Source organism: Morus notabilis, unplaced genomic scaffold (genome assembly GCF_000414095.1).
Source record: "Morus notabilis unplaced genomic scaffold, ASM41409v2 Scaffold553, whole genome shotgun sequence".
In the NCBI taxonomy this organism is placed as follows: domain Eukaryota; kingdom Viridiplantae; phylum Streptophyta; class Magnoliopsida; order Rosales; family Moraceae; genus Morus; species Morus notabilis.
Window position 1 is genome coordinate 116201 of NW_010356884.1, and position 15138 is coordinate 131338.

At 33.4% G+C, this 15138-nt stretch overlaps 1 protein-coding gene across 1 annotated transcript; it reads left to right on the top strand.

The window, feature by feature from the left end:
- Positions 1–10888: 10888 nt before the first annotated feature.
- LOC21387354 (UDP-sugar pyrophosphorylase) lies at positions 10889–14739 on the top strand (the record flags this gene model as incomplete). Its single annotated transcript, XM_024163321.1, has 10 exons — positions 10889–11155; positions 11247–11351; positions 11554–11670; positions 12176–12316; positions 12728–12827; positions 13480–13607; positions 13694–13765; positions 14043–14107; positions 14436–14496; positions 14598–14739. Coding segments are annotated over exons 1-10 (1048 nt in total), but the record flags the coding sequence as incomplete, so codon positions are not given.
- Between the last annotated feature and the right edge of the window lie 399 nt (positions 14740–15138).

Here is a 15138-nt window from a genome sequence, read left to right on the forward strand (position 1 = left end):
TCTTGAGCTCTATACATGAAAATCTGTCATTTCTTTTCTCATACATCCTGTTGTAGGAATGCTAAAGATGTGGTAAGAAGTAACATCTTCATCCAAGTTATTTTTATTCTCTTTTCCTGTAAGATTTTTTTTTTTTTTAAATTTGTATTAAGTACCTCTTGAAGAATGCAAAAGATGGTGATGATGCTACAGAGGGGCCAAAGTTTGTGTCTATTTATGCGGTAGACTCTAAAGTTTAGATCAAAGGTGGTTGAGTTTCGTTAAAAAAAAAAAAAAAAAAAAAAAACCTCAACATGGGTTTCTTATTGTTGAAATCTTCATGTTGTGAAGTCAATATTATAATTACTGTTGCGTGTAGCCTGGTGACATTCTAAACAAAAAAGAAAGTAAAAACTTGCAAAACTACATGAACTGTTCACATCCAATTTCTCTCCTCACCTAACAAAATAAGATTTTAGGAAATCACAGCTTACTTCTACTGCATAAGATGCAACTGTATTAGAAGACCCTTTACTTTACAAATCAGTCTTGCATTTTGATCTGGAGACGCGTCGAGTTCTTCCGGTTATTTGCGGTAATACCTCCAAGCACGATGGATCCCGCCATGGCATGAATCCTTTATCTTGGGTGAGATGCTGACAAAATCACACCAAGTACACCATCAGAATATGAGACTACATAGCATTACACTTGTCATCAATCACAAACAACAAACATGCGTACGTATACTTGCTCTAGCGAAAGATACAGCTGATAACTGCGTATATAGTCTGTTGAGATCATTGTGACAAAAAAAAAGGTCACATATATGAGCATGCATTATGGATACAATATAGATGCTAACGACACTGTAATCAACCCACTTTTGAAACTGATGGTTAGACTGAGCATTTTAATGGACCATTGACTGATCTGGTTTCTAAGATATAAAGTAAAGAGTATCATCAGCCCAGACAAAACGACATCTAATTGCAACCCATCCTTTTTCGAACTTTCTTTTAATGGATAAAGAACAGCATCATTAACTTGACTGACGCAAGACCAAAAATTGAAAACGTACCTTCAACCAGTAAAAAAACCCACGCAACAGATTCAAAGATTTGAGGTTATCATTTTTGACTTGGTCAAGCTCCTTTGCAAAATCTACATAAATTAATAAATAAATTTAGGAGAAGCATAACAGAAGAAAAGCAAATAAGTTGACAACTAAAAGAGAACAAACCAGAATACAAGTCCAGATATGATTTGCCACGCTTATGTTCCATTGGATATGACTTTGTGGATTTTCGCATAACTCTATCCCGAAGTACTGGATTTCGGCGAGAAACATTTTCCTTCAGAGTTTCAAGCTCTCTGGAGTCATAAGGCCTCTTAAGATCCTCCATAAGTCCCTTCTTAAACTGTGAACAGGCCATAGAAGGATCTTCAGCCAAACTGTAGTCATCCACATCAATCTGTTCCTTTTCAGAATATCAACAAATACAAAGCAATCACAAAGAATCCAAAATAAATAAATAAATAAAAAAGAAGCTTAAGGTACAAAAACCAAAGAATAATCATGTTTATTCACAGGAAAGCAAACAAATAAAACAAGATCAATGTTGTGTTAGGAGAATATATATACTTGCTGTTTTGAAGATACAAATGGGGTAGTTCCACCCCTATAGGGGTCCTTGTCCATTTCAATGATTTCGACATCAGATTCACACTCCTCCACCTTGTTAGATCTCTCTGGACTATCATCGATCTTATAAGTTGAAGCTTCACCATCCTTATCAAGCTGATGCAGAAATCTTAAATACTCTTGATCTGCATCATCAAAAAAGTCTTCCCAGTCACATTCACGCTCAACCAAATGACTAACCTTCGAACGAGGTCTTCTATTAGACTGCCGGTTGGTTCCACCACGAGCAGGATCTCGACACTCAACTGAATCAAGATATGTGGAGAAATCTTCTAGTACATCATCATTTTGGCGCTGAGCTGAGAAATTACCCTCTGAACAAGTTCTTAGATAACCAGAATTCAAAATTTTAATATACTCTTCATCGAATTCACCTTCATGGTCACTTAGGTGCTGCTCCGAAAAATTACCCTTGGAACCAATTCCCCTGTAACCAGAGCTCTGACATCTGATATAGTCGTCTTCAAATTCACCTTCATGGTCGCTTAGGTGCTGCTCCGAACAATTACCCTCGGAACCAATTCCCCCATAACCAGAGCTCGGACATCTGATATACTCTTCAGCAACATCATCATCATCTTCATCATTATCATGGTCAAATTCATTCTCAACCAATTGTGTATTCTCTGAACCAGATCTGAGACTTGTTCCGCTGGATTTAGGACCCCTATGTTCTTTGCCTGCTCTCCTCCGCGGCAACCTGCTCTTTCTTCTTTCACTCAGTACATCATCATCTGCATCACCTTCACGGTCAAATTCATACTCAATCAAACAATTACCCTCCAAACCAGAACGTACACTAGTTTCTCTCCCCACATTCCTTCCAGCAGAGCAAACCTTCCTTCTTTTACTCACTCCACCATCTGAAGTTCCCGAAATTTCTCCCTTTCTACTATTCCTCGCATGATACCTCAACGTTCTTGGGCTCCAAGCGTCCCTTATACTCGAAAAACTAGTCGAACTATCAGGAATTTCCGTGTTCTCTCTACGGGAAAGACTCCTTAAAATCCTTATGCCTTTAATCTTCCGATTCACCGGATAACTCTCGATGGCTTCAGGAGGAGCCTCAATGGCTTCGGGAGCCTCCGCCCCGCACTCATCATCACCTTCACGGTCAAATTCATACTCAATCAAACAATTACCCTCCAAACCAGATCGTACACCAGTTTCTCTCCCCACATTCCTTCCAGCAGAGCAAACCTTCCTTCTTTTACTCACTCCACCATCCGAAGTTCCCGAAATTTCTCCCTTTCTACTATTCCTCGCACGATACCTCAACGTTCTTGGGCTCCAAGCGTCCCTTATACTCGAAAAACTAGTCGAACTATCAGGAATTTCCACGTTCTCTCCACAGGAAAGCCACCTTAAAATCCTTATGCCTTTAATCTTCCGATTCACCGGATAACTCTTGATAGCTTCAGGAGGAGCCTCAATGGCTTCGGGAGCCTCCGCCCCGCACTCATCATCACCTTCACGGTCAAATTCATACTCAATCAAACAATTACCCTCCAAACCAGAACGTACAGTAGTTTCTCTCCCCACATTCCTTCCAGCAGAGCGAACCTTCCTTCTTTTACTCACTCCACCATCCGAAGTTCCCGAAATTTCTCCCTTTCTACTATTCCTCGCACGATACCTCAACGTTCTTGGGCTCCAAGCGTCCCTTATACTCGAAAAACTAGTCGAACTATCAGGAATTTCCACGTTCTCTCCACAGGAAAGCCACCTTAAAATCCTTATGCCTTTAATCTTCCGATTCACCGGATAACTCTCGATGGCTTCAGGAGGAGCCTCAATGGCTTCGGGAGCCGCCGCCCCGCACTCATCATCACCCACCAAGTCTACAATTTCGTACTTCAAGAGGTCAGGCACATCATTCTTTTGAGAAACCACAAGTGCATAGGACTGTCCATCTTTCTTCACATTGTTCAAGAACATATTATAATGAGGATCCTGATTCTGATCATCATAACAATCATAATCACCGTGTTCATAAGTGCTACTACTAACAGAGTTTCGGTATTCTACAAGCTCCGGCATTTCTTTAGCTTGGTTATTTTCCACCACTGTTAAAGCATTCCTATTGGATTTTTTCCCAAAATAACTATTAGCTACGCTTCTTCTCTTCAACCGCCTCTCTAACCTCGCAATATCAGTCATAATCAGAACTCTCCTGACCCAGTATTCAGTGAATGAAAAATCTCCTTCCTAAACAAAAAAAAAAGGACCCCCCCAAAAAAGCTAATAAATTCGGACCTTTTTACTCTTTTGACGGGAAAAGAAAAGAAGAGAGTAAATGTAAATTAACAAATTGGTGGATAAAAGAAAACTTTATTGCGTTTTCTCGGGAACCAAACGGAAAGTAATTACCAGAACGTGAAAGAAAACTCGTTTAGAGATAAATTTGTGAAAGGCATTGGGTTTGGAATGGAATGCTGAAGGGAAACGAGAGCTGGGGTCGTCCAAACGAGAGAATCTTCTTAAGTGACTCTTGCTCTTCCCATTCCCGAGAAACTTTAAAAAAAAAAAAAATCTTAAATGCGCTTTTAATTACTTTTAGCTGCCCTTTTTTTATTTTTTTTATTTTATTTGTTCTTTCCTTATTCTTTTAGGTTTTTTCACTTTTTGACGTCAGGTCTCCAAAATTTTGAAATTTTGCCCTTCCAAAATAATTTTTTTGAAACTTTTTGACACTTGAGTCCCCAATTTAAATATTTGGATAACTAGATCCCCAAATTTACAGATTTTTTTTGTGTGCCTTTAGTCCTTCTATTTGTTAAGTTTTTAACCCATGGACAAAGTTTGGAGATTTATGGGTAAAAAATTTTTTTTTATTATTTTCTGCAGAACTAAAAGGAATTAACTATAGTCTATAGTTTGTTGCCTCGAATTAAAAAAAAAAGAAAAAAGCGTAAGCTTATTGTTGTTCAGGAAATTAAAAGGGGCTTAATTGGAATAATATCTTTTGAAAAGGGATGAATTGATGAGATGTTTACTTATGCGTAATCAGAATGGGTATGAATCAGAGTGGGTATAATTTGAAATAGGTAGGATTAAGAGTGAGAAATCAGAGTCAAAATAAGTTATTTATTTGATGATAGGATTTAGAATCGGAGTCATTCTAAATCATATTAATGCGTTCACTTACATCCAATATCAGAATAAAATAGTATAAAAATACTAATATACCCTTTAAGTCAATTTTATATTTTTAATTTAAAAAATAAATTGTGTACTTATTATATTAAAATCAATCATAATTAAAATATTTAGTGTAATAATATAGTAACAAAATAATAAATATAAATTGTACAATTATTTTAAATATAAAAATAAATTGTCAAAATTTAAATAAAATAAATAAAAAATAATGTTAAAAAATTAAAATATATTATTTAATTTATTAAATAAATAAAAATAAATTACATATTTATTATATTAAAATTAACAATAATTAGACTAATATTATAATATTAGGCAAATAAAATAATAAATTGATGACTCTAGAAATTATAGTTATTTTAGGCATCTTTAAGCCTAAAGTTTGCTCAGCCGAAGGTAAGTTTGTTTGTTTTTCTATGGTTTTATTTTCAATTTATGTGTTTTGTCGTATGCCATGCTACGATTTGTATATGTGCTATTTCTGAAGTGATTTTGAAGAAAATTGAATTAAAAAAAAAAGGCTGAGTTGTGGTATATGGTGTGAACTGCAGGAATTGTGAAGAAAATGCTACAGTATCGCTGCAGTAAAATTGGGCAACGAACAGTTTAGTGGATGACGTCAGCGCATGACACTGCAAGAGAGAAGAAAAAGTACACGAAGATAAGTGCTGTGCAAATGTCATTTTCTGCCTAAACCAATTACTTGGTGACACATTAGTGTCCTTACTTGGTGCCCTAATGAAGAGTACACCCATTTTTTAGAGCAAGCAGCCACAGCAAGGAAAGAGGAAAAAAAGCCCCGAAACCAAAGAAAAGAAAAGAGAAAATAAGGCTTTTTCAAGCCAAATTAGGAAGTAACCAAAAAAGAGAAAAAGATCCATAGAGAAAGTGGGAGGCAAGAACCAGACGAGAGAAACCAACAAAAAAAAAAAAGCAAGAACCATAAAGGGAAATAGAAGGAGGAAAGTACCAGAGAAGAAGAGAAGCATATAACTGCTTGAAGGCTACATGGAGAAAGAGGAGGAACGAGACCGTTTGGTAGAGGGATTCGTTCCCTAATTCGAATCATGATGCATGGTTCGCTACAGTATTTTCTCTCATAAAAAATACACGTAAATAAAAAATGGTTTGAATAACATGATTTGAATCCTCCAACCAAACGTCCAAGCTTAAATTTCTTTTCTCTCTCTGTTGTCTTCAATTTCTTTTGCTTCTTTTGAATTGTGATCCGTGTTGAATAATAAAATATACTGGGAATTTGGTTTTTATAAATTCAGTTATGAACTAATTTGTTTTAGCTAGGTCTCATAATGGAACTAAGGTTGTAAGAAAGATAGTTTGCTTATGGAATGTTTATTGAATCTTATTCCTGTTTATCTATGTGTGTTAATGCTTATTTCTATTTTTGACTGGCAATCAATTATAGGATACTAGACTAAAATTAATACTATAAAGGTTAATTTTAGTTGGATCTAACATGGATGATGCAAGTCCAATACTATTGTTTGAGCTTATTGATTTGTGAATAGTATATGAATATATTGTTCATCTTGCATAACCCATTGAAACCGGTATTGAAATTTGCATTATGAGAACTAGATTCACATATGAATGTGCTAGAAATGGTTTGAATAATTTTTAATCATAATAATTCAGAAGAATTTTATCCAGCAAAACTAAGTTTCGGTTAATATGGGTAATTTTTGCTATAGCATTCCTACAACAATTACTGTCACACTTACAATTGAGGAGAAATTAATAATCCTAACTTATTTAAGTCACTGGTTATATTCTGTAACTGAACTCTCGTGCTCGTGCCACCCTTTTTGCTTACATTTAAAACTTTTTTTTCTTCATTTTATATTGTTGTAGTGAATTTTAGTTGATTAACTTTCTCTACTTACTTTGGTGTTTGGTATGATTTATGTATTTTACAATTGATGATTCAATCTCCGTGGGAATGATATACGTACTTTTATACATTTTATTACTTGTACGATCCGTGCACTTACGGAATTACGCAACATAAATATATCATGAATGAGAGTCTCAATCCCAAAAGGTGGCACGGGAGTGTCAATCCTATTTTTCAATTTTAAATTTGAGTGAGGCCCACCAATCTCACTCACATTTCAGGATAAAAAATAGTAAGTAAATATGAGATTGACTAATATTTCCTACTCTTATTCCTCAATTCTTATAAGTAAACATGCCATAAGAACTTACGAATCCACTTTCGCAAGCTGAATCCCTAATTAAGTGGAAGCTCAAGTAGGCGTACCAATTAAATTATTTGCCTTTATTTTAGCAAATAAATAAATAAATAAATTTGTTGCCTTTTTTTTCTTGTAAATTATTTGCAGTTGAATTGGGAAATTGGATCATGCGCTCTTTAAACTTACTCGATTGTAACATTGTCTTTATTAAAAATCTTGACCCTTGAATACTAAAAAAAATAGGAAAAAACTTTAACTAATACAGCATAGTAACTAATTTTCGGTTCACTTAATGACAAAATTACCAAAAATCCATGAATTTATTGTGTGTACTTGTCGCTTGTTTTGAAACAAAAAATGTTAATCGCTCTATTTCGTGTTATTATGCTTTTTTTTATTATTTTTTTGTAGATGTTGTAAATTTAAGTGACTGGAAGAAGCGCGAGAAACATTGAAAACTAAAAATAAGCAATGAATTCTACCTTTTTTTTTTTTTTTTGGTGGCTGCGACTAATGAATTCTACAGAGAAACAACAATTTACTCGGATTGCCAACAATAATAATGGTAAATATATATAATCTATTTACACAATAAAAAAAAGGGACAAATATTCACCAAAACGACAAGGTGTAAGGTTAATAATTACAATAGACGACGACAATTTTACAAATTACTAATTAATAAGTCCTCCGTCGTTATATATATTTGAACTGCAATTTCTTTAACAAATGGCAGTGAAACGACGATGTTTTCACAGTCCGTAGCCACAACGTTCACGACAAACGACACTGAGATTGTAAATTTGTCTGTAAAGATATATATATATATATATATTATCTTTAATTTTTAAAATACATAAAATAGGTAAAGGACTGTTCACTTCGTTGATTCGAGTTTAGAATTTGAGTTTTTCTACAGTAAAAAACTCTCACAAACAATCACATTTAACTTTTTTGCTATAGTAAAAACATAAAATCACATCTCAACTCGAATTTTAAACTCGAATCAGCGAAGTAAACGGGCCGAAAGTTTCTTTTGGTCCACTATCATTCATTTGTCAAGTGTCAAGCTCTCATCTTTTTCGTCTCTTTTCTTTTACTTCTGTTGTTTCTTGTTTTTTTTCCCCTTTCTTTCCTTATTTGTTTTCTTTATTAATATTATTATTATTATTTCCTTGCGGAAAGCTCCCCACAGTGCGTTTCTTCTAAAAGTAAATCATCACTTATCTTTTTTGTTTTCTTTTTCTATTGTTTACCAAATCCTCTTTCACAATTTAATTCTTATTCGATGTGCTTTTTTTTTAACTATTTTTTTCTTGTTTGCTCGTATTAAAATACTTTTTGCATGTTTCTCTATTTAATTTTCTTCATCTAATCCTTACTACATCAAAAGTGAATTTTAAATGGCCTATTAAAACCATTTTTTTTTCAAACGTATCTTTTGTGACAGTTTTTTCATGTATTCTTTTCGACTATTATTTTCTCATATATGCTTGTGCTCCATTTAAAAATATATTTTGCTAAATTTAGAGAGTAATAAATCAAGAAAAATTAAAATTTTAATAAAATTTTAGATCTTCATGTGTAAAAAATTAACAAGGAATAAATCATTTTAGTACTCTGTTATAGTGAAACATATTCTTAGTATCATGTCTTTTTGATAATACTAAAGCAGTAGCTTGACGTTTTTAAAAATATTTTTTTTGGTACTCTAAAGTTGATTTTTGAGATGTAAAATAACCTTAATACTCTTTTATTTAATTAATAAAAAACTATTATATCTAGGAAAAAAGTACGAACTTTTTTATTTTGTTATTTTTTAAAATATTTTTAGTTTTAAAAAATATTAATTTCTATTTAATTGATAAGAATAGTAGTTTAGACATTACAAATCTTAAAAATTAGCTTTAAGATATCAAAAAATATTTTTAAAAACGTCAAGGTGTTATTTTAATATTATAAAAAACACATGATACTAAAAATATGTTTCGCTATAATACAAAATACTAAAATGATTTTATCCCAATTAACAAATCTAATAAACACGTCCCTAACACGTGCTTATAACTAGTGTATATGAAAAGCAACATTTAAAATAATAAAAAAAACTATCAAAATAGCAATACACGTTTCTACAGAGTGATGACATTTTACAAATGAACAACGAGTATATAAACGTCAACAATTTACTAAACAACAAGGTCTTTTTGAAACTATAACATTCACGATTAACACAATAACAAAAAAGCTGTAAACGACAACAATTTTTTTTTTTTTGAAACAACGACGACAATTTTTGAGCATCAACTACCTATTAAACGACAACAATCCATAAAACGACAATGATTTGCTAAATGACAATGTCTCTCGCACATGAGATTAAGGAATAGTCAGAATAAGTATATGCACAAAAAAACTTGCGCATTGTTTTTTGGAATTGAATTGTAATTGCCATAAATAAAAAGTTACGAAAAGTGGAAAATAAATGAGAAATTTTATAATTGATCGGTCACAAATAGTAGCAACTTATTAACGACAATGTTTCTCATAAACGACATCTTTTCACCGAAAACAGTAATATAAACCTGTAAGAAAATTTACAAAAACAATAATAATCAAACATTCTGGCCAATAGAGCAACAATAATTATAAAGCAAGGAATCTCGTGAGAGAATATGCTTTTCAAGTGCTCGAGCATATGCTTAGAAAGTTAGAAATGCTTTTTTTTTTACCAAAAAAAAAATTATGCTTAGAACTGCTTAAATCATGGATTTGACATTCCCAAAGAAATATTTATAAAAAAGGTGCATAATTTATCATAATTTTATACAAATCTATTATTATATCATTCTAAATAATGAAGTGTTATTGTGATTTAAAATTTTCTTTTTATTAATTGAATGATAATTATTTTATTTTTAAATAGAGTGGTATAAATAATAAGTTTTACCATTATTAGTGATATTTTTAGATTTTTTTTCCTGACAAAAAGGAAACTAAATTGATTAATAAAGTAACTCTTACCAAATAATAAAAAGATTTGTATGGAAAATAATTATGAGGATTGGATTTAAAGTTGAAGGGAACGTGTGGACCGGGCAATCAAGGACAAAAACAAGGATTGATCACCATTTGCAAAATTATTATTGTATATTCACAAAATTATTTATTTATAATATTACTAAGGAACCAAACAATGAAACAAATAGTAGTATATTTCGCCTACACATATGAAAATAGATATCGGCTAGTTTGGTAATACCGTAGATTTAAAAAAAATTATTATTAATTGTGTTGAAAAAAACAGTTGTTATAAAAAATAATTAAGTGTTTGATAAATTGTAATTATATAAGTATTAATTTTAAGAGTATTATAAGTATTATAAAAATTTTATTAATTATATTTTAAAGTGATTGCTGCACAATTTAAAAATTAAAGTTATTTTTGAATTACTTCTGATTTTGATCGTAAATTTTTCAAAAATTTTTTAAGATTCACTTTTTATAATTTTTACTAAATATAAATTTTAAGTATTAATGACTAAAGAATTAATTTTAAACTTTAAAAATTACTACCAAACATTTGGCAAAGTCCTTTTCTTAAAAAAAAAAAAAAAAAAAAAGTATTGTCAAAGTCTAAAAAAAAAAAACCAGAAAAAGGGAAAGAAAAAAAAGAAACCTTTATAATTTTGACGTGTCAGCCAACAAAAAAGCGGCTTAACTTCTACGCCCGTGTATGAAGTGGGGCCCAAAAAAAAAAAAAACAACGGTTGGGCAACAGAACCTTTCAGTCACCGCCTCATATAAAAGACTTCTCTCTCTCTCTCTCTCCTCTCTCTTATGTTCCAGATCCGTAGGTATAATTACAAAACCAGCTTCGCCTTTATTAACGTAAAATCTCTGTCTCGTATTCCTTTGTAGGCCACTCGTAAATCATATTTGTTCTCTTTGAACCTTCGCCGGAACCAGAATTATCATGGCTTCGACGCTCGCATCCACCGCCGAAAGGCTCGATAAGCTCGGAATCAATGGGGATTTCGCGTCCTCTGCGCCTAATATCCAGAAGAATCTCCATCTTCTCTCTCCTGAACAGGTACAATTTACCTTGATTTTTCCTTGTTTTTCTGGTCACTGGGATGAGTTTGAGAGATGATTGGTTTCTGAAAATGGCGGTGCTTTGCCAGATTGAGCTTGCGAAGACGCTGTTGGAATTGGGACAGAGTCATCTTTTCGAGCACTGGGCGGAGCCTGGCGTTGAGGACGAGGAAAAGAAAGCTTTCTTTGATCAGGTATTTTCAGGATTTTTTTTAAATTAAAAAATTTCCAATGGACATGCGTGATTTTGCTGTGTGGATTCGGAAAAAGACTGGATTTTTCTGTTTGGAATTGGGTTTCTACTCTCTGGTATACAATTTCGTTAAACGACGGGGAATTGAAATGGATATGCGTTTTTCTAAGCCGATTTGCTTACAAATCTTATTTGAATTTCAGGTGGCTCGGCTTAATTCAAGCTATCCTGGCGGTCTGGCATCGTATATCAAAACTGCAAGAGAACTTTTGGCAGATTCAAAAACTGGAAAGAATCCATTCGAGGGTTTCACACCTTCAGTACGTGAGCTCATCGCACGATTGATAATTTTAATTTATGATGCGCATTTTCATACACTCGAAATAAAAGCATATTCATTGCTGGCTGACATTTGATTTGGTCTCTTGAATTTTGGTTCCTTGCTAGTTTAATAGTCTAAAAGTTGGCACCGTTACTGTGTTGGATGTTTAATTGTGAATAAAACAACCCGATGATGCAATATGCCGCGGTTTTTCCTCGTTAAAGACGTGTTGATTAGTAAAACTGGCAATACACCTAGGAATGTTTGGTGGGGTTTTCGCTTATTATGTGGTTATTTTGCTTTTATGTGTAATTATTCATGAGCAAGTAGGAAAAAAAAGAAGAAAAAAAATGTTTGTATGCAGGCACTTAACTGAGGTGACGAACTATGTATCCGGTGCGTTGTTCAAATTCTCTGTAAGAGTTGCTGAGGTTGTCAGTACATATGGTCGAGATTTGAGAACAACAAATAAAGCATGCTGATTTTTTAGCAATGTCTTACAGGTTCCTGCTGGTGAAGTCTTGACTTTTGGTGATGATGACTTCGTCAAATTCGAGGAAACAGGCATTAAAGAAGTTCGGAAAGCTGCGTTTGTTCTTGTTGCTGGCGGTCTTGGGGAGCGTTTGGGTTACAATGGAATTAAGGTGATATTATATTAATCATCATTTTTCAAAATGTCTAATTCCTCGGTAAAACAACAAATCATTTTTTTTTTCCCTTTGTTTTTAGTGAGCCTAAGCTTTCTTAACATGTAACGTATTCAGTTTGAATCGAGAATTCCTATTAGACTGCTTGAAGTCTCACGTTGTTTAGCAAAGATAAAAAATTAATAATAGGGCTTCTCTAATTTCATTGTCCCGCTTGATGTTATTATTTGGAGAATATCACCAAAATGTTATATTTATTTGTTATTGCGCCTAGATTTATTTTTCAACACTATGGTCTCTGTAAAATTGCCCAAACAGCAATAATAGTTGCTTGTAGCTATTCTTGGTTCTGTACATATTTTGAGAAACGGGTACAAACATCTAAGACTCTGTATTTTCCTGATGCAGGTGGCTCTTCCAAGGGAGACTGTTACGGGAACATGCTTTTTACAACATTACATTGAATGTGTTCTCGCTCTTCAAGGAGCTAGCTGTAGCCTTGCCCAAGGTCTGTCAAGCTTATCTGGTGTTTAGATTAGGAAAGGAAAAAAGTGCATACACCGACTAGGATGCCTTATTTGAAAAGCAAATGTTTTTCGTCAGTGATGTGTAAATTAGAAATTGAAAATGGAAAAGGAGCTTTAAAAAATTAATGGTTACCTTTACTCTCTTCTTTTTCAAACAGCACCATCCCAGAACTTGGCGTGGTACAACTTTTGTGTTTCACACACCTGAGACTTTACCACTGAACTAGATAATGGCTGACCCCATCAAGTGCCCACATGTCTCGCTTGACAAACCATTTAAACCTGTGATAGTTTTCCATAAACCCCCAATCATATTCTCTTGGGTCTATCTTCATGTGTAGAACTAGAACCTATTCTCTTCCAATACCAACAAATTTCAAACCTTTCTATATCTCTTTACAAGACTTGTCGCTCTCAATTTCACGGGCAACCATGTCATTACATGCAAAAAATGAATAAAATAAATAAAAAAAGGACTGATTATAGTGTGCTCCCTACTTTTTTGGTTGAACTTTTGTTTAGAAAAGAGAAGTCCATTAATGCTTCCTTTTTGCCGTAAGTTTGATTATTGGTAGCAGAGATGCATCAGTTTTTCTTCTTATTTCAAATAATGATGCAGCATTTTAATTGTAGGTGAAGGTCAAACAAAGACTCCTTTCGTTATAATGACATCGGATGACACACATTCGCGCACTTTGGAGCTCTTAGAATCAAATTCTTATTTCGGTATGGAGCCTACACAAGTAAAGCTTCTGAAGCAGGTATAAAATGATAGTTGACATTGATGTCTTACTTATGAAAGTTGACGCAATATGGGTTTATGATGTAAAATGTCCACTGTTTACAGGAAAAAGTTGCATGTTTAGATGACAATGAAGCCAGGCTTGCAGTGGATCCGCATAGCAAGTACAAGATTCAGGTAGTATTCATGCATAATTTATTCTTTCTACATGTATGAGTTTAATGTCATGTTTTATCAAAAAATTTTAGATTTGGCAAATACTTTTTAGAAATTACTTGTTTACAGAATTTAATGATACAGGCCCAAAATATTCTATTTTATATTTCTCTAATAGGAAGCAAAACAATCCACTCGTGTGTGAGAGAGTAAACGAGCAATCAGTCCTCAATTGCAAGAAATGACTTCATTGTTTGTTTGAATTCTTCCTAACCTCTTTTTTCCTCTTGTGTGGTAGACTAAACCTCATGGTCATGGCGATGTACATTCACTTCTCTATTCCAGTGGCCTTCTGAATGCTTGGTATGTATGAAATACTTATCCATATGTTATGCCTTTACGATGAATGAAACATTACACTGATGAAAGAATTCAAGTCTTCCCTCAAAAAAAAAAAAAAAGAATTCAAGTCTTATTACTGCTTTACCATGGTATCATCTCTGGAACTGCATTTAACAGGTTTATGCTCCATTTTAATAACAATTGCTACTATTCTTGCTCTATGCTTGGTACTGGAAATCTAAAATAACTGACACGCCCTTTCTTTGCTCTGCATATCATAGGACTCCGTTATATTTGTGATTTGATAGCCTGCACATCCATGATTTGAATTTGTCCATATTTTGTGCAGGCGTGATGCTGGTTTGAGATGGGTTCTATTTTTCCAAGATACAAATGGGCTTCTATTCAATGTTGGTCTTGCTGATTTTTCATAATTTTATCTAAAATTTTCATATATGTAGATTTATAGTTGGACAAGTCATACCCATATTTTATAGCTGTTCTTATGTAGGCAATTCCAGCAGCAATAGGTGTCAGTGCTACAAGACAATATCATGTTAACTCCCTTGCTGTGCCTCGCAAAGCAAAGGAAGCCATAGGCGGGATTACCCGTCTCACTCACGTTGATGGTATACAATATTTCCCTTTTCCTTGTAGACAAACTCAACTATTTTTTATTTTTTATTTTTTCGTTCTACTTGTTTCTTTGGAACTTCTGTGTTGCTGTTACTCTGGAGGTGTCAACTTTTTTATGGATGGATTCATTTATTAACAAATAAACTTCTTTCTTAACGAGTTGATTGGCCCGAAATATTGCACTGAGGTTAAATAACAATCAATGTTGTATTAAAAGATGGGAGCTGTGGACATGGTATTTTAGCAATTTTAATTTTTTAACATTTATTATTTTTTTCCAAAACAGTGAATCACTATGATTTCTTTAAGGAATTTTGTTTTTGAAAATACTTTCCTCTTAAGTTTGTACGTCCAAGGTCAGGATCCAGGAGCTTCGCTCTCTAGCTTTTCCTCTCTCTCTCTCTCTCTCTCTCTCT